Source organism: Desarmillaria tabescens, assembly GCF_030435595.1.
Source record: "Desarmillaria tabescens strain CCBAS 213 chromosome Unknown EV420scaffold_26, whole genome shotgun sequence".
NCBI classification, from domain to species: domain Eukaryota; kingdom Fungi; phylum Basidiomycota; class Agaricomycetes; order Agaricales; family Physalacriaceae; genus Desarmillaria; species Desarmillaria tabescens.
The window spans coordinates 247,120-273,723 of record NW_026848325.1 but is presented as its reverse complement, the minus strand read 5'-3'; the positions used below and the strand labels follow the sequence as shown (position 1 = coordinate 273,723).

The 26,604-nt window shown below is 48.4% G+C and overlaps 11 protein-coding genes across 11 annotated transcripts; 6 read left to right on the top strand and 5 right to left on the bottom strand.

Moving 5' to 3' along the window:
- Nucleotides 1-273: 273 nt before the first annotated feature.
- On the bottom strand, nucleotides 274-954 carry EV420DRAFT_1554901 (60S acidic ribosomal protein P1). The gene is made up of 4 exons (XM_060473627.1): nucleotides 887-954; nucleotides 693-758; nucleotides 393-635; nucleotides 274-335 (listed from the first exon to the last, which is right to left on the bottom strand). Exons 1-4 carry the CDS (start codon nucleotides 887-889, stop codon nucleotides 315-317), a joined length of 333 nt encoding a protein of 110 aa, XP_060328760.1. The 5' UTR covers nucleotides 890-954; the 3' UTR covers nucleotides 274-314.
- Nucleotides 955-3,369: 2,415 nt separating this feature from the next.
- EV420DRAFT_1621445 (NADP-dependent oxidoreductase domain-containing protein) lies at nucleotides 3,370-4,778 on the bottom strand (the record flags this gene model as incomplete). The annotated part of the gene is made up of 7 exons (XM_060475695.1): nucleotides 3,370-3,453; nucleotides 3,512-3,687; nucleotides 3,747-4,320; nucleotides 4,370-4,422; nucleotides 4,444-4,451; nucleotides 4,502-4,602; nucleotides 4,653-4,778. The coding sequence occupies 7 exons, from the start codon at nucleotides 4,776-4,778 to the stop codon at nucleotides 3,370-3,372; spliced, it is 1,122 nt and encodes a 373-aa protein (XP_060328759.1).
- A 412-nt stretch (nucleotides 4,779-5,190) lies between these two features.
- EV420DRAFT_590324 (uncharacterized protein) lies at nucleotides 5,191-7,111 on the bottom strand. The gene is made up of 9 exons (XM_060482715.1): nucleotides 7,004-7,111; nucleotides 6,855-6,951; nucleotides 6,704-6,805; nucleotides 6,577-6,654; nucleotides 6,317-6,526; nucleotides 6,212-6,259; nucleotides 5,932-6,156; nucleotides 5,521-5,880; nucleotides 5,191-5,464 (listed from the first exon to the last, which is right to left on the bottom strand). The coding sequence occupies exons 2-8, from the start codon at nucleotides 6,891-6,893 to the stop codon at nucleotides 5,659-5,661; spliced, it is 924 nt and encodes a 307-aa protein (XP_060328758.1). The 5' UTR covers nucleotides 6,894-6,951; nucleotides 7,004-7,111; the 3' UTR covers nucleotides 5,191-5,464; nucleotides 5,521-5,658.
- Nucleotides 7,112-8,065: 954 nt separating this feature from the next.
- Nucleotides 8,066-9,605, top strand: EV420DRAFT_590250 (uncharacterized protein). Its single transcript, XM_060482713.1, has 3 exons — nucleotides 8,066-8,384; nucleotides 8,442-8,750; nucleotides 8,805-9,605. The coding sequence occupies exons 1-3, from the start codon at nucleotides 8,313-8,315 to the stop codon at nucleotides 9,513-9,515; spliced, it is 1,092 nt and encodes a 363-aa protein (XP_060328757.1). The 5' UTR covers nucleotides 8,066-8,312; the 3' UTR covers nucleotides 9,516-9,605.
- EV420DRAFT_590251 (uncharacterized protein) lies at nucleotides 9,606-10,688 on the top strand. The gene is made up of 2 exons (XM_060482714.1): nucleotides 9,606-10,050; nucleotides 10,098-10,688. Exons 1-2 carry the CDS (start codon nucleotides 9,696-9,698, stop codon nucleotides 10,397-10,399), a joined length of 657 nt encoding a protein of 218 aa, XP_060328756.1. The 5' UTR covers nucleotides 9,606-9,695; the 3' UTR covers nucleotides 10,400-10,688.
- A 1,085-nt stretch (nucleotides 10,689-11,773) lies between these two features.
- On the top strand, nucleotides 11,774-12,893 carry EV420DRAFT_1749419 (uncharacterized protein). The gene is made up of 3 exons (XM_060480282.1): nucleotides 11,774-12,036; nucleotides 12,099-12,309; nucleotides 12,360-12,893. The coding sequence occupies exons 1-3, from the start codon at nucleotides 11,972-11,974 to the stop codon at nucleotides 12,636-12,638; spliced, it is 555 nt and encodes a 184-aa protein (XP_060328755.1). The 5' UTR covers nucleotides 11,774-11,971; the 3' UTR covers nucleotides 12,639-12,893.
- Nucleotides 12,894-13,562: 669 nt separating this feature from the next.
- On the top strand, nucleotides 13,563-14,998 carry EV420DRAFT_589715 (PR-1 protein). The gene is made up of 7 exons (XM_060482710.1): nucleotides 13,563-13,944; nucleotides 14,003-14,033; nucleotides 14,088-14,151; nucleotides 14,201-14,212; nucleotides 14,264-14,307; nucleotides 14,364-14,494; nucleotides 14,551-14,998. The coding sequence occupies exons 1-7, from the start codon at nucleotides 13,601-13,603 to the stop codon at nucleotides 14,573-14,575; spliced, it is 651 nt and encodes a 216-aa protein (XP_060328754.1). The 5' UTR covers nucleotides 13,563-13,600; the 3' UTR covers nucleotides 14,576-14,998.
- A 3,869-nt stretch (nucleotides 14,999-18,867) lies between these two features.
- EV420DRAFT_1272785 (glycoside hydrolase family 5 protein) lies at nucleotides 18,868-21,614 on the top strand (the record flags this gene model as incomplete). Its single annotated transcript, XM_060467723.1, has 3 exons — nucleotides 18,868-19,202; nucleotides 19,258-19,357; nucleotides 19,404-21,614. The coding sequence occupies 3 exons, from the start codon at nucleotides 18,868-18,870 to the stop codon at nucleotides 21,612-21,614; spliced, it is 2,646 nt and encodes an 881-aa protein (XP_060328753.1).
- Nucleotides 21,615-21,762: 148 nt separating this feature from the next.
- EV420DRAFT_589722 (optic atrophy 3 protein-domain-containing protein) lies at nucleotides 21,763-23,029 on the bottom strand. Its single transcript, XM_060482711.1, has 5 exons — nucleotides 22,762-23,029; nucleotides 22,661-22,707; nucleotides 22,482-22,604; nucleotides 22,191-22,415; nucleotides 21,763-22,133 (listed from the first exon to the last, which is right to left on the bottom strand). The coding sequence occupies exons 1-5, from the start codon at nucleotides 22,795-22,797 to the stop codon at nucleotides 21,911-21,913; spliced, it is 654 nt and encodes a 217-aa protein (XP_060328752.1). The 5' UTR covers nucleotides 22,798-23,029; the 3' UTR covers nucleotides 21,763-21,910.
- A 28-nt stretch (nucleotides 23,030-23,057) lies between these two features.
- On the bottom strand, nucleotides 23,058-24,098 carry EV420DRAFT_1554864 (uncharacterized protein). The gene is made up of 4 exons (XM_060473626.1): nucleotides 23,864-24,098; nucleotides 23,636-23,800; nucleotides 23,402-23,587; nucleotides 23,058-23,351 (listed from the first exon to the last, which is right to left on the bottom strand). Exons 1-4 carry the CDS (start codon nucleotides 23,901-23,903, stop codon nucleotides 23,263-23,265), a joined length of 480 nt encoding a protein of 159 aa, XP_060328751.1. The 5' UTR covers nucleotides 23,904-24,098; the 3' UTR covers nucleotides 23,058-23,262.
- A 952-nt stretch (nucleotides 24,099-25,050) lies between these two features.
- Nucleotides 25,051-26,087, top strand: EV420DRAFT_1554859 (uncharacterized protein). The gene is made up of 4 exons (XM_060473625.1): nucleotides 25,051-25,397; nucleotides 25,443-25,499; nucleotides 25,544-25,600; nucleotides 25,648-26,087. Exons 1-4 carry the CDS (start codon nucleotides 25,219-25,221, stop codon nucleotides 26,018-26,020), a joined length of 666 nt encoding a protein of 221 aa, XP_060328750.1. The 5' UTR covers nucleotides 25,051-25,218; the 3' UTR covers nucleotides 26,021-26,087.
- Nucleotides 26,088-26,604: the final 517 nt, after the last annotated feature.

Below are 26,604 nucleotides of genomic sequence, written 5' to 3'. Positions count from 1 at the left end.
GTCACCATGAAACCGCACGCCGAAACGAAGCTTCGCGGATGCAATCTAATACGCGCTCTTGCCACACTGAGTGGCGTGAACGTAATTACTCCCCGACGGAAGTAGCGAGGGCAGCATCACTTAGTAGCATTGGACGACAATACGGGATATAAAGCCTAAATTTCCCGAGTAATTCTTGCGACAGTCGCAGATCGGTAACAATGCACAATGAAGTAGCGCGAAATTCGTCTTCGTATTCACACATACAATTGCGGGTTTCCAATGTTTTTCATAAGAAAGTGCAGGACATGGAGCATGGAAAACGTAGCAAAAAATTAATCGAAGAGACCGAAGCCCTGTAGCGAGGATGATTAGCATGTCAGAATCAATACAACCAACGGAATAGAACGAACCATGTCATCATCAGACTCCTCCTTCTCTTCCTCCTTCTCCTCTTCTTTGGGTGCCTCGGCGGCGGCGGCACCACCAGCAGCGGTAGCGGGAGCACCACCAGCAGCAGGTGCTCCTCCACCGGAGCCAACGTTTGATAGAAGGTCTTTCACGTTCTTGCCCTCAAGAGCTTTTGCTAGCAGAGTTGCCCAGATTGGCTCGAGCTCAACACCGGCAGCGTTTGTCAAAGCGACAATTTTGTCAGACTGTTCCATGAGTTTCCCTTAGTTTCGAGGATACAAAGACCGAAAGTTGAGACGCACGGTAATTTCTATGCCATCGTCGGCAAGAATGAGGGCGGCGTATGTAGCGGCAAGGTCAGCGGAAGCCTATATACAAAATCAAGTCAGCGCGTCATCCAAAGTTGTACGGCTCCATCCAACGATTCTCGCTATTCGAATAGCACAATTTCACATAGCAAGGACAGTAGACGTGCCATGGAGTCGAATGAACTCACCATTTGTGCGAGATGGGACCGAGGGTTGTCTGTAGGGAACGAGAAGGACAGTGAGCGTACTGGAAATTTGCGTCTAGGTGCGTGGGAACTCTGGGATCAGTAGCGTGACGTCACGTATTCCCTCTTTTGGCGATGGCCTCCATCACGCCTCGCCCGCTCTCGAGTCCTTACGCAAAGGCGCCCAGGAATTCGCACCCGGGAGCGAAGGACACCTGTCTCTCGTCAGATATATGCAGTCTAGGCATTGCGCATACATTAGACAGCTGGCAGGATCTCCGAGTGACCAGATTCGTCGAGAATGCTAAGTGAAACTGAAGACTCGTCTTGTTCCAGCGAGCCAGCGGACTCACCCGTGATAACTCAGTTTACTCCTTGAAACCTTCAATGTTCAGGTGAGTATACAGAAATAATATTAACTCTTCGAGATTCCCACGCAACTCCGTCGGTGAGGTTATCGAACCCTCCCTTTCTTCGGGTCCTTGCGCCTTACCGAAACGTGTGCAATGTGTCTCGCCATGCTGTTTCTAAGACCCCCTTACCGGGTTTCTACAAAATAATGAGAATCGATCGAACTTTTTTTCGGCTGCCCAATATAGTAATTCCCCATCTTGGATTCCACCAAATGCATAAGCACTGCGAATTATACCTTCCTGACGTACAACTGGGCTATATTCCTCCGAATTATCCATCAAAGGCTCTGATATCACCACCCGGGCCTTTGGTTTGTGATCCTCATGAATCCGCTAATCTGGTCTGTCAAATCCCAAATCAGCGGTATTTTCTTCATCACTGCAGGCTCCATTGCATGACTTGATGGCACCAAAACACTGTGTACTGCTTCGGGAATCAATTCTAAACCATTTATTCTATCATTACTGTTGCTCTTGGTGTTGAGTCGCTGTTGAAAGAAAACCGGTACCTATGAATTACTATATTGGGCAGCCGAAAAAAAGTTCGATCGATTTTCATTATTTTGTAGAAACCCGGTAATTGTACTCCGTGGACGGTCTGAATCGGGCGAACCTCGAGCCGACCATGACATCTTGAGACTTGACTTTGGAACAGGTCGGACTTTTCACCTTTTGGGGTATGCGAAAAATGGCTCGTTCGCCGTCAGTTAAGTTCATGCAAGGAGATGGACTGCATTGTTGCGTGGTGAAGCCACAAACATGAAGCAAGAGCGCAGCACGAGGCGGGGTTCGAAGCTACTCTACATCACTCGTCATCATCTCAACTCCCGAAACGATCCACACTCGGGGTTGCTCCTCCTACAATTGCTGTCGCTGATATTCATCGCACTGTGAATAGCATCAAGCCATTCTACAGCGCCGTCATTGCCACGGTGCCTATCTCACCCACTCTCACTTCTAACGGTGACACTGGCGACTGCACTGTTCTCGGATTTCGGGTTGCGATGTGAATGTCTCCTAGCACCCGCAATCGGGTATATTGCAGCTTTAGCATTGTACCCATTCACCCAGTTCCATCTATTTTTACAGGCCGCGCCACGTAAGGAACTGACGGTATCGGCCTCCCTTTCCCGGACGAACTTCTCCATTATCTCTGTCGAATTATCTCCCCTCCTTAAAGTCTGCAGCTGGCGCATCAGATACGTGTTCAGCTTCTGATATCGATCAGTATCTTCGTCCGCCACGGAGGCGGCCAGTGTGCGCTCCGAGAAGGCAATGTGGATTTTCAAACCAGGAAGATGAACGTAACTTTGTATTTCTTGCATCCGATCCGCTCCTTCAGTTTGTAAGATTGGCTCCGCCCAACGGCAACACGTTCTGCTGACCTCGAGGCATACTTACTGATCGATTCATAACGCACAACTTCTGTGGCTGAAACGTCCCAGGCGTAAACTATGATTTCGACATTATGTTGAAAGACAATAGCACCCGCACGCTGATAATACCCGGATCTATGAAAGGGGGATTGGAGTCGAGAGGCTGAGCATCAGTACGACCACGATGTCTTAGGAGAAAGTGTGTTGATTGCGGACCGTGGTTAATCAAATGCAGATCACAAAAAATAACCGAAGTGATTCGAATAAGAATTTCATATCCTGTTCCACCACAACGACAAAATGTACATCTTTGGTGAGCATGATCGGTTTTCTCTCAGGAATTCGACCTTAAATTTCTATACTGACGACAAAATCGACCGACAGCTATAGTGACATCGGCACTTTAATTAGTTTTGACCATCGAGCGGAAATTTTGAGCAGAATCCGACATGCTACAAAGCTGTCGGACATGGCGTTCTCGGGTACACCGTATTCATTGTGAACTTCGTGGGTTCTTATCAGATATGAAAACTGTTGCACCGTCGCAGAAGCGCAGGAAGATTGAGTGAGCTGTAGACCCTTTGCGTCTGACAGAAATTCGGGCACTACGAACATAGTATTCTTACCATCATCATCATTATCATAATAAGAAAACGATTACACATTCCCTGCTACTTGAAACATCGTGAATAAAAATCTACGGAAAAATAGGCTGCAGCATCGGCTGTTTGGCCATTTTAGCAGTAGCTATCATGCTCTTGTTATACGTCGTTCCATTTCGCTGAAGTAATCGTCAGAATGAGAATAACACACTTCACATCTAATACACAGGAACTCACAATAATCGATGTTGGGAAGCCAGGATCTAACGGCACCACGCTCTCGAGGTACTCGATCTGTTTCTTCGACAATCTGATATCCAGAGCTTGGATATTCGCTTTCAGGTGCTCCATTTTCCTTCCTCCAACGATTGGAAATACATATGGGGCCTTTTGCATGACATATGCGATAGCGACTGAAGAAAGCATACATCAAAGGAGTATTCTAAACGAGTGAAGAAATAATCAAGCATACCAGCAGTGACGCTTCCAACCCCGACCTCGTCCGCGACGACCTCCAAGGCCCTCGACATCTTAGTTTCCACATCGTTCCTCTCCCAATCTTGACGAATGAAGGATCTACCCCTTTCCCCTGTTTCTCTCCTCCTCTGCTCCTCCTTGTCCGTCCGAAATCGCCCAGAGGCGAGAACATCCCAAGGAGCTAGGGCGATACCGAACTCCCTTGCCATCGGTATGATTTCCCTCTCAAATGACCGCTCCATGACCTTCCACCGGCCTTGGTAAACCACAAACGGCGTCTTGCCGTGGTCCAGGGCGTATTGATTCGCTTGTGCCACGACCCATGCAGGCGCGTCGGATATACCGAGGTATAGCACTTTACGAAGCGCAACAAGGTGGTGAAGGTTGTCCATGACTTCGCGAACCGATGTCTCCCAATCCCACCAGTGCACATAAAGTATATCGATATAGGACGTACGGAGCTTTCTGAGGCTCGCTTCGACGCTGAGGTGCAGTGATTTGGAGCTGTTACCAACGTAGTTTACTTTTTGTGCGATGGAGTCGTCGCCGCGTTGGTAGTTGGCCGTGTACTGCCGTGCATGAGGGCGGGTTTTGCAGTAGACAGCGAAAAAAAAAAACCTTTGTGGCTATGACAAGCTGGTCCCGAATGCCTCGCTTCTCGGCCCACTCTCCTAGAAATTATTCTGAAGAACCGTCCTGACTGAGGCGGTATTATCAACAGGAAAACTAAACTCAAGGGTTGAAACATACTAAACGTTCGCAGTATCAATGAAGTTGCCACCCATATCAAAGTATGCGTCCAAGAGCTTGAAACTGGACTCCTTGTCCATCAATCCCATCCCCATCGCTGCCTATTCATGACTATGAGACCAAGAACAACGCCGTGCAATCGAAGATATACCCATTTATCACCGACACTCATTGCACCAAACGTGATTGGCGAGACCCTCAGGCCCGCTTGAGCGGAAAGGACACGATAGATACCGAGTTTTGTTGGTGGGTCGCTGGCTGGCTGGTGGAAAGACATGATGCTCCTGGTCTAGTCTGACAATACTCGCCTACTAAAGCGGAACGAAACACTTCGATGAATCAGCGCAAGGTCATGCACGGCTGCACAAGGTCATAGTGGGAACGTTTACATAGCAGCGACATGTATGCAAGCACTCGGCATGGAGGAGACTAAGCTCCTCTTTGCCTACGTTGTGCCTACGTCCCGTGTTATTAGCTATTCCGGATAAAACGGAGCTGAGAAGTTCTCAAAGTTACCTGTCACTTCGGATCCCATTTGGTGACAAACCTGGTAATGCTGCCAAGCTCTTGAAAGTGCTGCATATGAGTAAACGTTCAGAAGATAGACTAGTCAGTATGAAGTAATGATAGGCGGTACCTGGTAGAGGGAAGCGATTCGATAAACAACGATTAGTAGAACTTGAATTTAGTACAGTTACAGATTCGTTGATCCGAGCTCCCGAAGAACGGTTATGTAAACTTGGGACGTTTTAGACGCGACATCGAGGTTAGGCTGAACTGAATGTTATACTGAAGCGTGTAACAGTGAGTGGGGTCGCCGTCTAAACAAGGAGGCGGAAGACCAGGAAGATGCGTTTGTTTGGCATGTAAGGGGTCGTGGGAACCCAGCGCGGCAGCGAATGAATGACTGTCAGCTCCTCAAGGTTATCATACCGCCGAGCATCTAGAGTACACGACCTCAGCCTGGGATAGTATTTCGTAGTTAGCCCCATGTCGCGTTTACCAAAGATGGAACCTACTTCATTTAACACAAGCCCACAGGAGAAACAAACCCCGATGTGCTCTGAGAATGATATTGGACAAGTGATGGCGATATCCAATTCCTCACGTAAATAATTCCCTGCTGGGAACTAACATTATCATAAGGCCATTGAACTTCATAGTACGAAAGCGATCTCCGGAACCCAGATACCAGGCTCCATACTGTAGATAGACACCAAACGTGCGTTGAGGACATTTCCAATGCTGTAGAGGTTACTCGGAGCGTTCGACTGCGCTTCCAAGTGATGATAGATATGAGTGGACATCAAGTACGCCAACCCATGGGTTGTGATTGATGAATGGCAACAGCGCAGCTGAACCTTTTCTTTCCGACCTTTCTGTTCATTGCTGTGAGCCGCAGTCTTGTACAAAGTAACAGGAAGACAAACGTATCGAAGCTCCACCACAGCGCTATCGATGTCGATGGCTTTATCACCGTCAAGGATGGCGTCGTCTTCCTGCAGTATGTTCAAGATACTGATGCCCGGAACCTGTGTGTTTGGTCTGGTTGGGATGAGTTCGATTCTCTGTAACATGTAAGCGCCATAGGTTGTGAGCGCTGACTCGTAGTTCACATAGGTGACGTCCCAGGGATTATCTGGCTGGAGGGCCCACTAACAAGTAGGAGATCAGAACGGCCATGTTAGGAAGAAATGTCGGCGTACTCACCCATGGTTCGTGGCTTCGCAAGATCGAGTCGGGTAGGCAAGGTTGACACTTGATAGTGATGGGGGCGGGTGAGAAACAAGAGACATAAGATAAGCTGTGACTTACAAGGAAATGCCCTCCGTGGCGCCGGGTCAATAGAGGCGTTAGAGTCGCCCGGGCCTTTCCCTTACTGCGCTGTTGAGGGGCCGGCTTCAAGGGAGTTATAGGACGGCTGTGGCCACGAACGTCCGAAGGTCCACTGATGGTGGGTGGACTAAGCCATCTGGTCCGTGGGGTCAATACACCGGAGTCTGGAAGTGGCAAGGCAAAGACGTCCTGGTGTAAAATTCATGCCACTGGTAGCAAACGACAAAGAAATGTTATACCTTATCATACCAGGCCATTTGTGAGGACGGCTCGACTGTTGTGGAACGGGAGCTGAGGAACGGAGACAACACATCTTCCTGAAAAATATATCAGCCCAAAAAAATTGCCGATGGAGAGTTGGTTTACTATCGCAGTCGCAGTTGAAGTCCAACTAAGAGAGCTTGTAGACCGTGAGGGCTTCCCTTCTTGAGTGGAGGGACTGTCAGGACGCGAAAGAAGGAAAGAGATCTATGGTGGGGAGGTCAGACACCATGACATGAAGCAAAACATATCGTACCGAATGACGAGGGTCCTTGAAGGAGGAGGTTGGATTCATTTTCGCCAAGAGTAAGATATCGAGTATCAGACAGGCAATGGAATATAGTGGTAAAGAACTGAAGTTTGAAGGAATCAGTGGGAGGTAATAAGACAGAATTACGGTAGGACCTGGTTCTGTGTCCTGGGGGAAAAGAAGAACAAAGGGTCGGAGGCACAAAGGATGTTAATCGAATTTGATGTGGTATGCCAGTATTTCGAAAAGAACAAAGACAGTTGATTGTTCCTGCAAATCATCCGATACAGGTAAAGGACTGATCCCGTAACGGAAGAGGACGTCCTAGGTGTGGTCGGGGTAAAATAAACCCTCGATAGATCCTGCCTTCAACATAAGTAATTGCTGTCGATCCAGCTGCACACGGCCCGTTAATTACCACTGGAAAATCGGAGGGAGGAGGTCGAAAGGGTCTAGGATGCACATGTTACTTATCACGGCGTGCGCCCAAGTGTGGCGTTCCAACCACCTTGGAAAAAAAAACCAAGTACTTACTGTTTTTAGTCTCATACTGTTAATGGTAGCTAATTGCAGTGCCGAGGATTCCCGAACCCGAGCGAGTCGACGTCGATAGTAGTGTTACACCAAATAGGCCAATGGCAATGATTCGAAATTGTTCACGGAGGTGATTACCAAACATAGACATCAAAACCAGCACGTGCCGTTTAGATCGTTGAATTTCATTTCCTAAAATTTCACCCCGGTCCCAGACTATGATCCCGGTTTCATCACTTTCCGTTCCTTGTTCATCAAATGGCTCAGCCGCGCGACCTGTGTACCCAATTGCTCGACGTGCAAAGGAACGGAAGGAAGATGAATACGAGGACGATCCAGAAGATGCCGAGAATGATTCTGATGATGACTACTCAGAGGGTGGCCAGAAGCCACCCAAATCACGCAAAGGTCTAAATGGGCTTTCTGTCGGCTCATCGAAATCCAGCCACCAGCGCCCTACTTTGCCTAAGGCCGGTCCCTGGCACCCGGATTATGTGCTGAGCCAGGGCGGCGTTGCACAGATGAAAAATCGGAAGGACTTGAACATATCCCCAGGATATGGACAAGACAATTTTTGGCCTCGTTCAGCGGGCCTAAGAGAGCTGATCCAAAATATGTTTGATGGTGGTTTGGCCGCTCTTAGGGCCAAACCTGGCTGCGCGGCATGTACCGCCAAGGACATCGAAACTCGACCCATCTTTCCACCGACTGGAGACTGGGGTGGCTTTCCGCTGAGGCTTCACCAGGTTCCATTTGGTCAGAAATTGACTTTTGAGCTCCATCATAAGCTCCCTATCGCTTCGTCGCCGTCCAAACGCGGCAGAAAGAAGGAATCCCTGCCTCTAGGATGGGTCAGTTTTCAAACCATCATTTTATGGCAAATGCGATCTGGAGTTGTACAATGGAGGACAACCATTGGATTTTGACTGCATGACGTTTGGTTTTTCCTCAAAGGTTGGAGAGTCCAATTTTATCGGGCAGCACGGAGACGGCATGAAGATGGTCAGTGATTGTTCTCATTTTCATTTCATACCATAGCCTATCTTCATGGCTTATTAGGGTATCAATGCCATTATTCGCCAAACAAAAGGCTCTCGTGACCAACCGCCCCAAGTGTTCTATGTCACTGGTAAAAAGCAATGGGACTTTTTCTACGTCGATGATCTCTTGGAAGCTCATCAGACACAATCGAAACTACCAAAGGTCCATGGCGTTCTTACTCAGATCATCGCGTTTCCACGACAGAGTGTCAAATTTGAACACTTCTTGTTCCTTCGACCTGCAGTTGACGTTTTGGAGATTGATCTTGGCGGAAGGCCCAGGGTAGGCGCCATTCTACTTGATGAGCGGTTACGACATCACATCTTCGTATGTAGTTTGTTTCGTCTTTGTGCAGTAGCCGTTAAATCTTCCCTTCTGTAGGCAAAAGGGGTATTTGTACAAAAGCGAGCCGACCGCACAGTCGGTTTGCACTATGGTATCGATATTTGGCAAGACGTAGAAATCAGCAGGGATCGCGTTGGATTACAAGACAACGAAGAATGTTCCAATGCTGCATTCGACATCTGGAGATCACTTTTCGAAAGCTCGGAGCGGGCTCGACAACTCTATATCGACCTGTTGATCGAGCACGATTCTTGTATCGAGACCCGCTATATAGCGGAGCAACTCGAAAAGAAGGATGCACTTCTCCTTTTGGACCAACTTCTAAAGGATAAGGGGAATGACGTCTTCTTTTACCACGCTGAGGATACTGGAGAATCTGTTCGTATCATCGAGCAGGTACTTAAGAAGAAACCTTTCTTGCTTCCTCGAGAGTTTTGCCGGGCACTACTGAAATGCGAAGTGATCACAACGCCAGAGCAGGCTCGTATGAAACGATTCCGGAGTCTGTTATCGTCGAAATACTATAACGGAGACTCTCCCCAGCTCAAGTATACCGCACATCTGATAGAGGCATTTCTGCGTATGGACCCAGATATGGCACCTTTCCGGGACTGTTTTTATTTTAAATCTGCTTCGGCTAATATGGGAGTCGAGATTGTTGTGGATGACGGCAAGGTACTTCTTCACGACTTGACGCTATCCTCGGTCTTCATCCACCGCAAACCTCGATTTATCATGTGTTATTGACATTTGCACGCGGCCGACTCTTTGGAAGATGCGGAACCCGACAAGGATAACGACAACGTCCACCTTGATGAATCGTCGGAGGATGAGCAGGGGTTGGTAGCCTCAGAGGTCAAGCGTTTCTGGGCAGACGACCCTTCCGCTTCCGTTTGTGATTGCTCTGCACTTTATGTGCTTCACTTGATGACTCAAGAGCTCCCAAACGTATCTACAATGCGCAAAACGGAGATGGAAATGGGGCGCCAGCTTGCGCTGCGATCGTTTCCACGGAATATTACCTTCGAGGCCATTAGACCTAGCCATTATGCAGAGGACGATGCGGCTCTCGAAATGACTCTGTCTTGGTCAACTGACGATGATTTATCTGGGTTTGAAGTTTTCATCCACGCTGATGACCGGGAACATGCGGAATATCTTTCGATGGGCGCTAAACTACGGCAAGGATCAAATTCGGAATCGATTGACGAGAAAGAAAACGAGGAGACGCGGGCTATGGATGCACCGATGCTTTCCGTGGAAGCTCGCGCTGACGATTCTGGTATGTATTTTCAATAACAATATGTTCAAACTGACGGTAAGGTGTAGATGATGCGCCATGTTTCCGCTTATTCGCGGACTCTAACAAAATCGTTCTCAATGTCCGTATTCCAAATGGCAAGAAGTACGTTGCCCAAGTATGTTGGAAGAAAGAGGGCGCTTTGTATAGCTTGCCTACGCCATTTGTCATACCGCCTACCCCTCCTTCTTCAGCCTCTTTAAAGATCGAATGTCAAGCGCCAAAAGTGACTGTAGAGTGGGATACATCGGCAGATTCAGGGGCCGACTCATGGATAGTCGTTCTTAGATGGAAAGATCGTGAAATTTTTCGAAAAGAAACGGCGTGCTAAAAGCAACAGATTTCGGAGTCCCCACCGTGAGGAATAGATTGGTTCTCATTGCCGCAGCTCCCGCTCAGCCTATGCCGAAGCTTCCGTCGCCTACTCACGGCGGAACTGGTCAGCCATCAACACGGACTCTTCAAAATGCTATCAGTGACCTCGACTGGAAGAACACTATCTGTAAACCTACCGGTCCCGGCCTCCAGAGCGTAGTTTTCCATCCGGTAGACAGTTTCCAGCCTGTGGCCCGACATTGTACTGGTTGTGTCGTCTCCGATTTCACAAAATGGGACGATTCTCGTACGATCGCGGATTGGAACGAGCCTCTACCTGATAAGATTTTTCTTCTATGGCTTCTTTAATTATGTCCGCTGACGAGACCCTAGCCTTGTTAACTATGCCATCCGAAAAGTGGAAATGCCGGCACCCAAGTGAGTAATGACACCTGAGATGCGGAACGTCCCTGACCAGAACATCGGGCAATCCACAGCGATTTCTTTCCGTTCGGGAAATGGCACGAGCCTTGTCATTCCCTTTAGACACTTTCCGTCGCATTTCTGATGGATGATAACGCTTATGTGTCGATAGGACTCATGGGATTTCAGCGGGTCCCTTAAGGATCAGTATAACCAAGTAAGCTTGTTTGATTGCTGTTGTCTTCTCTGTAACTTATCTGGACAAGGTCGCAAATGCTCTACCTCCACTTGTAGCCAAAGCCATAGCAGAGGAGATAAAAATGGCGATAGTCAAGTCCAATCCACATCTTGTGAAAGCACCTTAGTAGACGACTAGTCAAAGTCCTATAACATAAAAAAGGCTAGTCTTCGGAGCGTTTTTCCATATCACAATAACGATCTAATCGTGTTTATAGACTTAGTAGTAATGTAATATAAGCAGCGTTCTTCAGCCAGTGACTGAACAATATTGCTCAAGCGCTTTGACCAACGAACTGGACCTGCGAAACAACAGGATACCATTTCAACTGCTTAGATGTCAAAATCTAGCATGCAGCGGACTTGTCTGCGGTTGTTCCGAAGCATCAGTCCATCCGCCTCGAGAGCGCTACCCGGGGCTGTTTTTTAGTCTCATACTGTTAATGGCAGCTGATTGCATTGCCGAGGCCTCCAAACCCGAGCAAGTCGACGTCGATTGCCGCTCTTGAGATCCTGGCGTTACCTCTCGATCATGAAAATACGTCGCCACATTCCAGGAGAAATGGTTGTTGTAGTTTTCCTCTGCTTACTGCCTACGTTCTGCTTGTCGTTCTTCGAGTTCTGCTTGTGGTCTATAGTTCCGAGTGCAGCCACTTAGCTCTAGAGTGTTCAGCAGTTCATAGCTTCGGACTCGGGTATATGATGAATTTAAGACTCACCACAGTGTACTCTCTAGGTTGTTCCACCGACAGCGGCAAATATATGTTCTGACTTGGATCGTGTCTGCGGCCGGTATATCTTCCGCCGCTGATCGACCTTCATTATCAGGTCTGCGTCGGTAACTCGTTGTTCCCTGAATGGGAGGTTAAGATGATGCCAGCCTTAAAGCCCGAGGATTGGACCTCGCGCTTGCTAATCCAGTCCTTCGATGTCGAGCACGGAACAGGCATCTCCTGTTGTGCAGTTACAAACGCTGCAGGGGAAATCATTCGTGTATGTCTTCGCCGGCTTTATTCAAGTATACCGCATAACTTGGCATAATTCATACCTTACAGTTACATCGTCTTTGGCCTTCTTGCTGCAATTGTCGTCTTCGGGCTATGGTTCACGCTATTTTATATCGTCAGGACGCGCCGGCGAAGAAGATTCGAGGATGACAGTGGCATCACTTATTCGTTTGCGACCCGAGCACCTAATGAAAAGCCTCAATGCCATGAGATATGGCTGGATACTCCATCATCAACGCTCTCATGGAACAACATTCGAGTGAGTTGCCCCACAATGCAGTTTACATGTGATGCTCAATTCCTCCCTAGCCTTTATCTATCGAAAAACTGCCCCTACCCGTTTCCGCTCCAACACCGCCACCTCCGCGGATTAGACGATTTTTCTTCAAGAAGACTGAACCGCGGCCGCTGTCCAGTACTTCAAACAGCACCGTGGCTTCTTGCGATAGTCTTGCTTCACGTCTTTCTATCAACGAAAAGGAAACAATCCAAGACGCCTACCGTGTTTCGGTCCTCATAGCCATGCCATCTCCTACTTCTAATGCAGAAATGAATGTCGGCGTCACTTCGACACCGTATAGCGCATGATGAGCACCTTTGATGCCTCTTAACGACACTTCAATCGACTACGCATATCCCATTATTGACACGTCTCCTGATACCCCATATCTCAAGTTGATGATTATCGCTTCTTGCTTATCACTGCCGAAGTATACGTAGTGTCCCTTATTCATGATTCTTATCGTAGCGTCAACTAATGTACTTGGTGGCATACCACTATAGAAAGCATATATATACACGGTGAACCGTAATGTCAACGAGATAATTTCATCCATCCTTTACCTAATACTGCAAATGATCAAATAGGCTGGGCTACTATATTACGCGATAATCATCAGCGGTATGAACGCCGGTCACGGTTCGGAGCATATAGTAACTTACATCTCTGACGTATCTTGAACACGTATGCGAAGCGGCAGTGATCGCCTTGGCAAGAAGTGTTCGAACTTTTCAACTTCCACCATCGTTTTCTTGCCTTACTATTTACTACCTCTCAACGACGTGCTTCAAAGTTTTCCATGTGGTGTTCATATTTAACCAGGGCTCTTACCGGCTGCACATGTAAGCAGTGCAAGACTCGACGGTCATGGTTCTATATTACCTCATACCCAGTCACCAGCCTCAAATGACTCTGTTTCGACTCGCCCCCTCTGTATGTGATCCCGGTCACGTAACATGCTTGTTCAAAACCGTCTACTTTCATCTCATTTTAGTCTAATGTGAATATGTCCTCCGCGAATCCAGGAAATTTGAATGTACTAGCGATCCCTCGTGATCTACACCACCTACTCATGCCAAGGACGCGCCCACATTCATTTCACGCAGAAGACAAGAACCGTTTCATTTCTTATTGCTCAAACTATCAGCAGGTCGCTACCTTGGATACAGCTGAGGGATTACGGTTCAGTGGGCTGTGACGGCTTTACACATATATAGGTCAATATGGTAGACTTGCTGTATTCTTCTGTTTCTCAACGAATCCTATAAACATGAAATTTCAAGTATCGCTTATTGCCACTGTCACCCTCGCAGTTCTCGCCTCTGCGTCTACGCTTCCAAGGGACTGGGAAGCCCTCGATGTTGATGTCGATCCCGAGTCTTACCTCCCAGTGTCCGGCCAGGTCGTCTTCGAGCCGCTCTCGTTTGACGGAGAGTTCGACTTCGATGTGGATGGAGATTCTGTCGATGATGCCATCCTCGAAGACTGGAAAACGTCCGTCGTGAGGCAGCACAACGTATATAGGGCTCAATATGGTGCCGCGCCCCTTACGTGGAGCGATGCCCTATACCCAGCTACATCTCAGTGGGCTAGTCAGTGCAAGTTCCAACACAGGTACGCGAACTCATTGTTAGAATCCTTATTCCTAAATTCATTCATTGCCCATTCCCAGTAACGGACAAGGGAAATACGGAGAGAACTTGGTGGGTGGTAACCGATTATGAAATATCTAAGTCGGTACCCATCGCTTCCCATAGGCTGCCGGGACCGGGAGTTCTTATGGGTTCTCCAATGGCCTCAAGAGTTGGATGGACGAAGCTTGTAAGTACGTCGTGGCTTTTCCGGTATACCCTGCTAATAAAGGATTCAGCTAAATATGACTGTACGTTTTCCTTATAACTACTTACTCGACACATCTCACCGATGAGGGCAGATAATCATCCCGGCTTTTCCAGTGCTACTGGTCACTTCACTCAGGTATAATCCATTCCTTGCTGACGACATCGTCCAGGACTCTGATTCAAATATTACAGGTTGTTTGGAAGAGTAGCAAGCAGGTAGCATGTGCTATAGCTAATTGCAAAGGCGGAACTATCTTTCAACAACCATCGAAGTATGTCGTTTGCAGGTATTCTCCACCCGGGAATTTTGCTGGTCGTTTTGTGTAAGCCTTTGTTGTTGTCACATTTTCCTCAGCCATTCATTGCTGGATTCGAATAGCGAGAACGTTGGCAGACACAAATAAGTTTCAGGATCATTGAGCATGAGGCATCAGCTGTACTCTACCATGGACGATATCTTTTGTACGTACTTATTGTTACAGTCGTATCCGTACTACCTTCGTAGTTTCTCATCAAGTCGGTGACAACTGACTAGTAAGAAGTTCAAGCTACAAACTCGACTTCAGCTGTCCAGACACCTACACTTATCTTACGCACACCCAACAACCTGGCATGCCTTATCCTCTCAATCGAGTCGTCCGATGGGTCCTGCGAAAGAGATAAGAATATGCCATTAAAGAGACTCAAGCACGAATTGCCTGCGTGTTAGCACCGACAAGTCCTCTGTAAACTGCTGTGGCTGCGAAGAACGCCAGTCCGTGAAGTGTGAGTCGGGCATGTGAACAGCTCAGGTTGAATATTCGTTGCAGTTACTCTATCAAATCATCAGCCAAGGCTTCAACGACCGAAGGGTGATGCCTTCCTTACATAGTGAATTCGAATATCCCTTTCCGTCTCGTCCAATCCTAGTTTGATGATAGGATCAGAGCCCCCAGAAATGATATCGTCCCTTTTCAGAACCTGAATCAAGTTTACACCTGGGTATTCAGATAATATGCCCTTAGAAATAAATTCTATCATATCAGGGCCACGGTGAAGGGACTTGAGCGTCGTTAGTCTCTTGCTTTGGTGCGCATGGCCCATCGTTTCGATGCTCAACTATCGAATGTCATCAGCCTTATCAATCGTTGAACGACTAGTAAAAAGTACAGACCCAGGGCTCGCCGCATTCAAGACCCATCGGACGGGCAATGCAGGTCTCGCACTGTCCATAGACCCAAAGTCAGCTTAGTGAAGACATTCATTGGATAATGCACCTGAAATTCGCCACAGCACTGGATAACTATGAGTGCAGCGCGCGTTGTCTGGTACATCTCATCCCTTCGCACTTTCTTCTTGGGGCGAACTTGTTCCGTTGTCATACTCCCAGACGTAAAAGTATTGTGAGGTTCTGTTTTGTATGACAATTTCTCCCTTGGTACTGTCTTTGATGAATGTGATTGTAACTTTAGCACATTCCGCGAAAGAGTTCTCGACTCTTTGAAATATAGGCTTGTAGTGGCTAGAATTTCCGCAGAGAGATGTTTCGATCTGGTGAAGATACGTAACAGCAAGGAAAAAGACAAGAAGAGAGACTCACGTGCGTGACGTTCACCGACGCCAAAGAGCTAGCAGTCTCATGTCCAATGTCTCTGATACGTTTGAGGCACGGAGGTAAACACATTTTTTAACCTACGAAATTCGGATCGAGGGTCTGTAATAGTCACGTCCGTGAGGTGAACGTCTTCGGAAAAGCAGAGAACTAACAGGTCGTACTTATTCTACTCTCCTCTATGGTTCCGTGTGGGATGCTGCGGTTCTTTTCCGTCTTTTCTGGGATCAAACGTGATATCAACTCGCCTATCTTGTAACAGGGACAATCGAACGAACAAAGGACAAAAGGAAAAGACTCGTGGAGTCGCCGACTCATGAAGAATTCTGAACAGCGGAGATCCCGCCATAAGAAGGCAAGCGCACACGTTCTGCAAAACGCTCGGAGCGAGAGCCGGGTATCTACAATCAATTGATTGCAGATGTCCGACGGATATAAACAAAGCCACGCGTCTCGAAAATGAGCTCGGGGGCGTCGGAGAGATACTGCAGGAAGCACTTGAATGATGGTCCAATATCGTCGAAGAGAAAGACCTTTTTGCGCCACTCACCGTCTTATATACACCATTTTGCATCTAAACTTTGGGAGTTGAAGTGTCTTGCTTCGAAGCAGCTGGAAATTACAGGAGTATCGAGGTTGGAATCATTTCGGCTGAAAGTGACTTTCCGGGACCTCTGTCGAACGTAATCGTTGTTACAGGAGGTGGGTGATCTAAGGGCGCAATATCAAAATTCGCTGTCCAGGCCAACTTGCAGCCCGACCTGTTATTAGCGGGGGGCTCGGACAGCAGGATCATCCTCGATGTCCTATAAGAGCTCTCAGTTAGACGACATTCACGCGTGGTGACAAACAATTACCCATGCGATTCGCGGTCGGGGCGTAGTTGAGGATGATCAGCGCCGACCGTACCCTGATACGAAACGTCTCGTCTTCACTTGAGCTGCAGATCATCAACAGTTGCTCCGTTGGACTGCGCGGTAAAAGCATCGTGTTTTGGTGTTCGCGTATGATCTATTGTTGAAACGCAGGGCTAAGATAGGGGCGGTTGGGTAGAGTAGATAAAAAATTGGGAAGGCGAACATCTTGTTTCGTACTCGAGTGAGAGTAGAACGATGCGGCGAAGTGTCAGAGAGAGAGAAAGGGGATAAATAATGCCGGTTGGGAATAGTACATGTGGTCTGAGCACATGCGATCCACCGAGAAGCTGTTAACTTCAGATCGAACTGAAAATAAAAATAAAACCAGAGGGTAAACTTGAAGAATCTTATCATTATAACGGTATTCCTGTTAGACAGAGGGCGTCCCGACCGACAAAAAGTGCTTCGGGAGCAGATGCCATGCGACCAGTAGAAAGTACGCCAGAGACGCTTAGCTGTCATGAATCCAGAAAAGAAAGGCCATTAAGAATTATCATTAGCGGGCATCGATGTCTGATAAGGCCCAGGATGTCAATTTGTTTCGGGTTGAACACTTTCATGTTCTGAACGTTGGGAAAGGAAGCCCGGGAGGTCGCTTTCATGTTCAGCGGAACTGACGGAACGGATGTCAGCCTCAGGTTGGACGTCGCTTATTATGCTAATTGCGGTCGAATCCCCCACGCGGAGTATTTCGGTCATGGTGGGTTGATAGTGAAAGTTTCGGGCCTGCAATTTTTCCGACAGTTGTGTGACTATAATGACGAATCAGGTGGAGCATTACAACAACAACAACAGCATCATTGAACAACTTTGGTCACCAAGGTCCAAAATTACCTAGTAGTGCCAAGCTCTGGTGAGGTTGAACTGATGTGCTTTGTAATAGCTTTGTAATGGGTATTCTTTCGATGGCATCACCTTGGGCGCGAGAGTGTTCAATAGTCGAGCAAGGGCAGGAGGCAGACTACCAGGTCGAAGATAGTAGAGAATTTCAAAGAGCAAAGAGTCTTATCAAGACTCGCTCATGCAGCCACGTGCCGCCGGCAAGCAAAAAGCCGACGGCAAATGCCCTTCCTCCAAAAATGGCAATCACCGCCAACGTGAATAAGCCAGCCGCGTGCCTCCATCACGGCACTAAACATCAGGGTGTTCATTCATTCCAAACTATAATCGGAGTCAACGTTTTGTAGCGCTCTGTTGTAATCTTTCAACCATTGCTAGTCTAGGATAATGGAATAACATACTGACAATGTGCCATGCTCAGTTCAGCGCAGTGCAAGCCATAACCATGTAGGATCGCCAGGATCTGTAGTCGGAAATGTCAATGCTATTTACACAGATCAGACAGCTTAGCAGACACAAGTCCTACGGTGCTGCTTCCTCCGAAATGGTATCTAGAAGCAGATAGAAGCAGAGGGGAAAGGGGGTAGCACAAGTGGAGTGGCGATTCTGGCGAAGCACCCCAGAAGAAGCGTAAAGTAGATATCTGCTTCATCTATACTTTTCGCGTACAGTACACGAGTCTGGTGAACATTTACTTGTACTATCTTTACTTCCCCGACTAGGACTTGGGGCACTGTTCAACATTCCGATTCGGAGTGAACTAAAACTTGGATCATGATCGACAACGACATGAACCTGTCCATGGAACCGACAACGGAACATTGAATTCGAATTGAAATTCCGTGTTAAGAGAGACCAGAATCTATGGGCTGGCGAAAAAGGACTTGAGGCGAATCAACATAGTTACGGGGATGGTTCTACCGGCCCTTCGTATTTAGCACCCATTGTAAAATATTTGTTAGTAACGAACAATTCGGGCCTTTGATATCAGATGGGCCGCGGTGCGATGGGCTGCAAGAAGGCCCAGTAAAAGATATATAGCCACGGTGGTGTAGGCCAAGAGATAAAATACGAGATTGGCACGTATCTGATTATCTTTTGGAAAAAAACTACGCTAGAATTCGTGAGGCCAGCGCCGAGACGTCGTCGAGAAGGGTGAAGAGTGATATGCCGGCATCGGCGCATCGCCCTTGATCTCCCCATTTGGAATATCCGCATTAGGATTTACCCTATGGTACGACTTGATATTGGAGCGTCATTATTCTGTAATCATCTTTCTCTTTCTCCTTTCACCGTCGTCGTCGACAGCGACGAGAGGGCTCCGTTTCCTCTTTATCTTTATAGAAAAATGCCTAGAGTCCCCTCAATATCTCCTGCAACTGGCCAGACCACCTCTTCATCATATATTCACACTACTGATTGCAATTTCGTTGACAATGCGGGTCGAACATTACTACTTCGAGGAGTCAATCTTTCGGGCTCTTCAAAGGCACCCGTGGGCAAGCCATCCTATATCCTTGAGGGAATGTGGGATATAGCGGAGGAAGGAGGCGAGAGCTTCATAGGACGACCGCTGAACATCGACGACGGGTCTGCCGATGTTCATTTGGCTCGCCTCAAGGGCTGGGGTTTCAATATGCTGCGTTTCCCTGTAACATGGGAGGCACTAGAACACGAAGGGCCGTAAGTATTCTCGTCGCTGTCCAGCTCGAACTACGCGTCACCTTTGTACCACCAGGGGCCTCTACGACTACGAATTCATGGACTACACCGTGCGAGTGCTACGAAAATGTAAGGATTACGGATTCAAAGTCTACATGGATCCACACCAGGATATCGTGAGTATCCTATTCCAGACTCGACCGTTTTGCTCACGAGTACCAGTGGTCACGCTTTTCGGGCGGTTCAGGTGCTCCCATTTGGACCCTTGCAGCATGTGGCATCGAGCCAAGGCACTTTACCGCGACCCAGGCTGCCATTGTTCACGCGGAATATCCTTCACCTTATGATCCCGACCCCGCCTCGATGCCTGCCATGCTATGGTCAACCAATTACGGCCGCCTAGCATCCCAGACCATATTCACCCTTTTCTTCGCTGGCCGTGACTTTGCGCCCAAATGCATAATCGATGATCAAAATATTCAGGACTACCTGCAGGAGCACTTTACCGAGGCCATGGGCCAGATGGCCGACCGTATAAGGGATGCCGGCGACCTATTGGACGAATGCGTCATTGGCTGGGACAGCATGAACGAGCCTTTCGAAGGCCTCTGCGGCTGGGAGGACCTTAATGTGTCTCCTACTCAGCAGGGATCTACCCTCCGTAAAGGCACCCATCCCTCTCCCGCTCAGTCTCTCTGTCTTGGGATGGGCCAAGCCCAAACGGTAGATAACTGGTCCTTTGGTGCCTTCGGTCCCTCACGGAATGGCAGTGTTACCATTGATCCCAAGGGGTACAAAATGTGGTCAGATCCGGACGCTGAGTCCGAAGAAGGCATTCATCCAAAGTGGGGCTGGCGGCGGCACAAAGACTGGCAGCTTGGAACATGCGTATGGGCGCAGCACGGTGTGTGGGATATAGAGTCGGGATATATCCTTCTTCCCGACTACTTTCGATATGTCCCTTCATCGCGGTGTGCGGACGCGGCCCCAGTCGAAGTCGAGTTCATTGCTGATTACTGGCAGCCCCATTTCGAGGCATTTACCTCTCGCATCAGGGAGTCCCATCCGGAATCGATCATGTTCGCCCAGCCCCCCGTATTTGCACCACCGCCACCCATCGACGAGAGCGTACTCAAAGGTCGTGCCGCATACTCCCCCCACTATTACGACGGGCTTACACTTATAACACGACACTGGAATTGGTTTAATGCCGATGCGCTAGGAGTATTGAGGGGAAAGTATTCCTCTCCACTACAGGCTGTCAAAGTCGGGGAAACCGCTATACGGAAATCGCTGCAAGAACAACTCTCCATGTATAAAGCAGATGCACTTACCCTTGGACCATATCCAACTATTCTTGGTGAGATAGGTACTCCTTTCGACATGGACAACAAACGGAGTTACGGTTGGACGGACAACGGAAAGCACAAGGGCGACTACAGTCGACAAGAACGGGCCCTGGACGCTAGTCTCAATGGCGCTGATGGCGCTAACGCGATCAATTGGACAGTATGGACATATTGTCCCGATAGCTGTCACGACTGGGGCGACGGGTGGAATATGGAAGATCTGAGTCTATGGAGCTCAGATGATTTGGGCGTGCGGAGGGGGAAGGAGGAGGATGACTACTGCGAATACCCCTTCAAGGGCACGGAATCGCAAGCCGGTTTATTGAAGCGGAAGATGTCGGGCGAAGGTATCGATGTTCGAGCGGCGTGGGCTGCATCGACATTTTCTTTGGCTACGCTAGGGATGGGAGATGTTACGAGCTTTGACGAGCTGAGGGCGCAGCAACGACATGAGCTCTACATGATGCGATGGCGGGACAATCCTTACCAGTTTCTAACGGACGGGGCTAGGGCAGATCGGGCATTTAACCGACCCTGGCCCCATAAAGTTGTTGGCCTACCTAAAGACATCGCGTTTGACCTACGGAAGGCGCATTTCAAGCTCGTCGTAACCGTGCGCGCCGAAGACAAGCTCAAGGCTGGCGGTGTGGATGAAGAATCACCAGCGACGGAGATATTCGTTCCTCTAGTGCATTACGCACACTCCCGGCTGCTTAGTGATGACGCGTCAGATCGTTCGGTAGACACGGGCTCTTCCGTGTCTCGTGTTCCATCAGCGTCGAACCTGACAGATTCACGGTCGAGTCAGACGTTGACGGGAGGGGAGGAACTGTTGCATACTCTGTCAGAGAAGAACCTTGTGGATATAGAGGTAACGGTGAGTTCGGGGCGGTGGACTGTCGAAGGGCAACTGCTCCGGTGGTGGTATGATACACCGCAGGAGGGAGAGGAAGACAGGGAGTACATTATCGAGATTCGTCGGACGGGAGGTCCGATATCGACGCGCGATACGGGCGGCGAGGAGCGTTCGTGGTCTTGGCTGGATAAATTATGTCCTTTCCAAGAAGGGTGCTGTGTAATGTGATGTTTTCTTTTCATTCTACTGCATTGCTGTCTAACTTCATGGGACATTGTACTTGATACCATATTGGCTACCCTACTTGTAGAGTTACTCTGCCTGTTGTACTGCTATTCCAATCCATTTTCTTCTTTACCGACATCCTAAAATTTAATCCAATATGTCCCATCTACGGTCCTAACATGCATGTATCTCGGACATATATTTGCGAGTTTCTTGCATTTGCTTCGGTGTGAAGAATATTCGGAGTCATTCCGAGTCATTTGGAGCGAAGCAGCATTAGATTTCTATACATGTGAATATTATGAAGAGGGGGGCTTATTATTTGAGGATTTCGAATCTTTGTCTGGGGTATTTACGTCTATTCGGGTATCGTCGGGGGGTAGGGGGGAATGAGAGACAGAAGAAGCAGTCGGCGCAAGAGATATGCGAGGAAACTGAAGGGGCGTATCCTCAAATTCGGCCCATCCACCTCGAAGTCCAATTTCGACTACACGCTCCAATATTCGCGTGAGCTCGTCATTTCTGTATCGATGGTAAGCTACGTGAACGGGCATAGGAACGACATGGTGATAAACGCACCTTAGCTGTTGTTCCAGGTCCCTCTGCTCCAGCTGATCTGTGAGTACGTTTATTCGTGTTTTCATCTCTGTGACCTGTGTTCCCAGCTCATCTAGCTTGTCATCCACGTCATCTCTACGCTTGGATTGACTTCGAGATGACCGCCATGTTTCTCCTATGATCAAGAGCGCTGCTACACTGAATAAAAATCCTTCTGCTAACGCATTGGCTCCATTGTCTATAGCTCTGTACAATGAGTTAGACATGTAAGAAATCAAAAAAAAAAAAAAAAAAGCAAAGAGTAGGACGCACTTTTGTTCGGAAAGTGGGCGTATATGTTTCGCAGGTTCTCCCAACATTCCAGTCCTCAGCCTCACTTCGGCACGGTACATTCCCTGGGCCAATGAGACACAGAATGTTCGAAACCGGTCATGCCTAGCGAAAAGAATAGGTAAACCTATCCAATAAGGCAAGATGAACATAAAGAGGACCGTTTAGCTTGCTCCTTGAGGGTAGCACTTATTGGTTTCGCGATAGTCTCTCCGCGAAGAAATAAGTTTTAATATCGAAAAAGAATGCGTCCAATACTTACTCGGATTAACAATGTAGCAATTTTTGCACTGGCCATGTTAACGGTGAATTCAGTGGCTGAAGGGAGGGATAGGCCGGTATTTAATTTGGTACTTGATGTCGTCGTTTCTCGGGTGTCAACGTGCCGGAAGAAAGCGTCATCTGCCTTTTTAGGCACTCACAATATCTGTGCAGCGGCGTCCCGACATCTCCCGACGTGGAGAAAGGCCTTGCGTAAGACTAATCGCAGTGTAGAAGGTATCGGTACTACAATCAACCACTCAGATCCTTTCTTTGCTGCCGGTTATTGTGTCCTACCGGGGGTGCCCTTGGTCCTCATCAATGACAACTCTTAGGGACCAGGCTAAACCTATTGAAGTGTTATGTGGCTAACAATTTTTTTTTCTACTAGCAACAAGATTGAAGTAAGATAGGTCATGATATGCATGAATCATTAAACATCGCTGAACAAGAGTTGAACTTTACAGTTATTTATGTTAGGTTCCCTCGCGACTGGCAATATCTACGGCCCGTAGAACGTCACGTTGGGCCTAGCCCTGATTTCTAGCTTGTGGATAAGCATTCCGAAGAAGAGGAAGACAAACAAGCCCCCTGGAAGTTCAACATAAGTGCTTTGCCCGGTAACAGTTAATAATACTCACAGAGCGCCCATGCGATACCCTGGATAGCCACGATCCTTGAACACTGATCGATGAACCTCGCCCAGTTTGGTGAGAACGAGTCCGCGGGGTTTCCACAGTTGAAGGACCGGAAGGGGCTGACTTGAAACATAACACCTGCGCCGGTTCCCCAGAACACAGCGCCGACAAAGGTGAAAAATGTGATTACTGTCGTGGATGTTAAAACTGCGTTAGAAAACATGCCAAAGGACGTACAACCGAGACCAGGGGCATATAGATGTCCAATCAGGTATAAGTAGGTGAAGACACAGCTGAAGAGAAGCAAGCCGAGATCATGCTTGTACTCCATGCCGGGGTAGTTGGCGTAATCGTTTCCGCCATTGTGAAGCTGCTGCGAGACGAGACCGAGTTGTGAAGTGTCTGGTGTGATAGAAGACGTTGAGTATCAGGAATAGTGAATACAGCGAGGGATAGGCTACGAACTCAAGGCAAAGACGAGGAAGAACGCCACGGCATAGAGCATGCGTCTTGGGGAGGTGACGAAAGCCTTAAAAGGGGACTGGACGTATTCTGTCTTCTCTATGTAGTGCGTCAATACACACTACAGCGTAAGAGTAATGCACGACGAACCAGGCATGACTATAACTCAGCTTCGCAGAATGGGAAGAGGGGAGGTAACTGCTGGTAGCTGCCAGATGGCTAGAACGACGACAGAACTAAAACCAAGCCCAGGGTTCACATTTATATACACCCTCATGACCCGAGTCACCACCGACCGGTCCCGGTGGTTTCTATTTTTTGCTACTCGTGAATTCGATTTGTCACTTTTTGTAATGATTCATTTCCACCAATAGCCATTTAACCTTGGTGAAACAAAAGACGTCAGAGCGGATAAAGAATCTTACGAGAAACCCGGAGTAGAATAGACATCGGCTTAATAGGTGCTGACCCGCGTCCCGATATCGAAGCCAGACCCAAGTAGCGCTTAAAGTATACAGGAATATCGTTGAAGCCATAGCCCAGAAGACTCCGACCAGCGAGCGTGTGTTCGTCGGTATGAAGTTGAGCATGCCGATTTTGGTCGTCGAAAGCGATGGAAACGGATGGAATCTGGATCAACGATGGTTCGGCCAGACGTGGTAAGTACAAAGGCTGAATTACACACCGCGGAAATACGCGGCGAAAACGGATGAAGATAAATCAATCGGCGGCTCTCACGACATTAAAAGGAACGAACGAAAAATATAAGGCACCAGGAGGGAAGGGTAATAGAAGCATTCATCTTTATTGGCAGAATTCTCGCGGCCGCTGTTGCAGTTTCCTGCAATGGGGGGAAATTGACGCCCGATAACAAAGTTGGAGGAAACTGGGCATGAGTAATCTCGGACATTTAGTCGATTTATGCTCCGCTACTCGACAAAATGTTAACTTACTTCTTACTTGGGCCATCTGCAATGTCGATAACTTGCTCTGCGTAGAATGACACGGTAACTTACTTCGGCCATCCCTAATGTCTTAGTAGGGTGCTATAGTCTTTTTGGGTGCGAAAGAGAGGACAAAACTGCAGCTCGTGCAATGTTCTTGGCTCGCGTTCCGAGAGAGAGCAGGAGCCAAATATAATTTGCTCGTCAATATGATACAATTATTGTTCCTTAGTCGTGTGATGGATACGCCGTGACACAAGTGACAACCTTTTCTGTTGCCAACACCATGAGCGCGCCTGCTCGAATGAAACTGTGCTCTCCGCCCTCTTCGCCGGCGCTGTGTTCGACTTTACAAACGCGCTCAACAAGATCAGCATAACCTCCATTGCATCCCTCGGATCCCAAACTCGATCCATGAATACGCCCAACTACAACCACTGTCAGCGACAGAAAACGCTTACATACTTCGGTCATCTGAATGTCGCTAACTTGCTCTGGCCGTGGAACAGTTTTTGTACTATACATCCGACCCGTGCATCACCCGATTCTATTGGTAACTATCTACGAGCATGGATAAAGACGCGTTATGCTGCCTGGTGGATGTTGGTGGATGAATGCACTGAAAAAGGAGAACGCACCTTGGAATCCACCGGGGTCGCATTGCATGCTGCGGGCGGGAGTACTGAATCCGTCACCTGGTGGATGTCAGTTGATGAAACGACGCGAAAGGACAACATACCTTGGAATCCACCGGGGTTGCATTGGATGCTGTGGACGGAAGCACCGAATCCGTCGCCTGGTGGATGTCAGTTGATGAAACGACGCGAAAGGAGTTGAATATACCTCGCAGAATGCTTTCCATTCCCTGCGCAATCGAGCTTCTTCTCGTTCTCGGAGTACCTTTCAAGAATCTCAGAGACAAGGCGGGCAGCCACCGTCTTGGCTGCTTCATCGACAGAGCACGCTGCTTCGTCTGTTTGACCAGCATCCGAGTCAACCCTCCTTCTTTTCGTCATATCTGAAAGCGAGTAGCAGCACACTGCTAGAAAGAAAGAAGAGCGTACGTGGTAGTAAGAGGTCAACGAGGGTCAAGGGCACGTTCCGTCCCCCTTGGTTTAAGCCTCGGTCTTGTCTTCATGTGATTCTGACCACTGCTTCTTTGACAACTCAGACTACGTCGCTGGCAGCCAGCCAGCCACTACCAGTCGGCATGTGACTCACTCCGAGGCTTAATCCCATGGACCCAACACCTCTCTCCCCAGGCGCTCGAATCCGATCCCGTCTCCAGCAGCTCGAGGACGCTCTCAAAGACCTCATGGAAATAGATCCAGCCGCCACTCCTGGAACCGTGAAAAAACGCGATGATCTCGTCAAAGAAATTCTCGAACGCATGAGCCAGATGACGGCCATGAACATCCTCTCTCGTCGCCAACCCACCCCCACTCCTCAGCCCAGTAGCCCCGCTGCTACACCTCAGGCTGCTACTGTAGATCCTGTCATCGCTCGTTTTCAATCGCTCCTCCCCAAATTCGATGCGAAAACTTTCCCGCCACTCACAGCGCAAAACTTCAAGCACAGGCTCACAACCCCCGATAACGGCAATTATGCTACAGCAGAGGATGATGCGTTCGAGACTCTCTTCCGGGGATATAGTGACACCACTCACAACTGGGTATGTCACCTCTTACCCTCGCCTTTCTCTTGCTCATACTCCCTTCAAGACCGTCGTCCTCTCATCCATGATAGAGACACGCAACAAATGGGGTGAAGTTTGTAAGAAAACTCAGGGAATGCGTACAC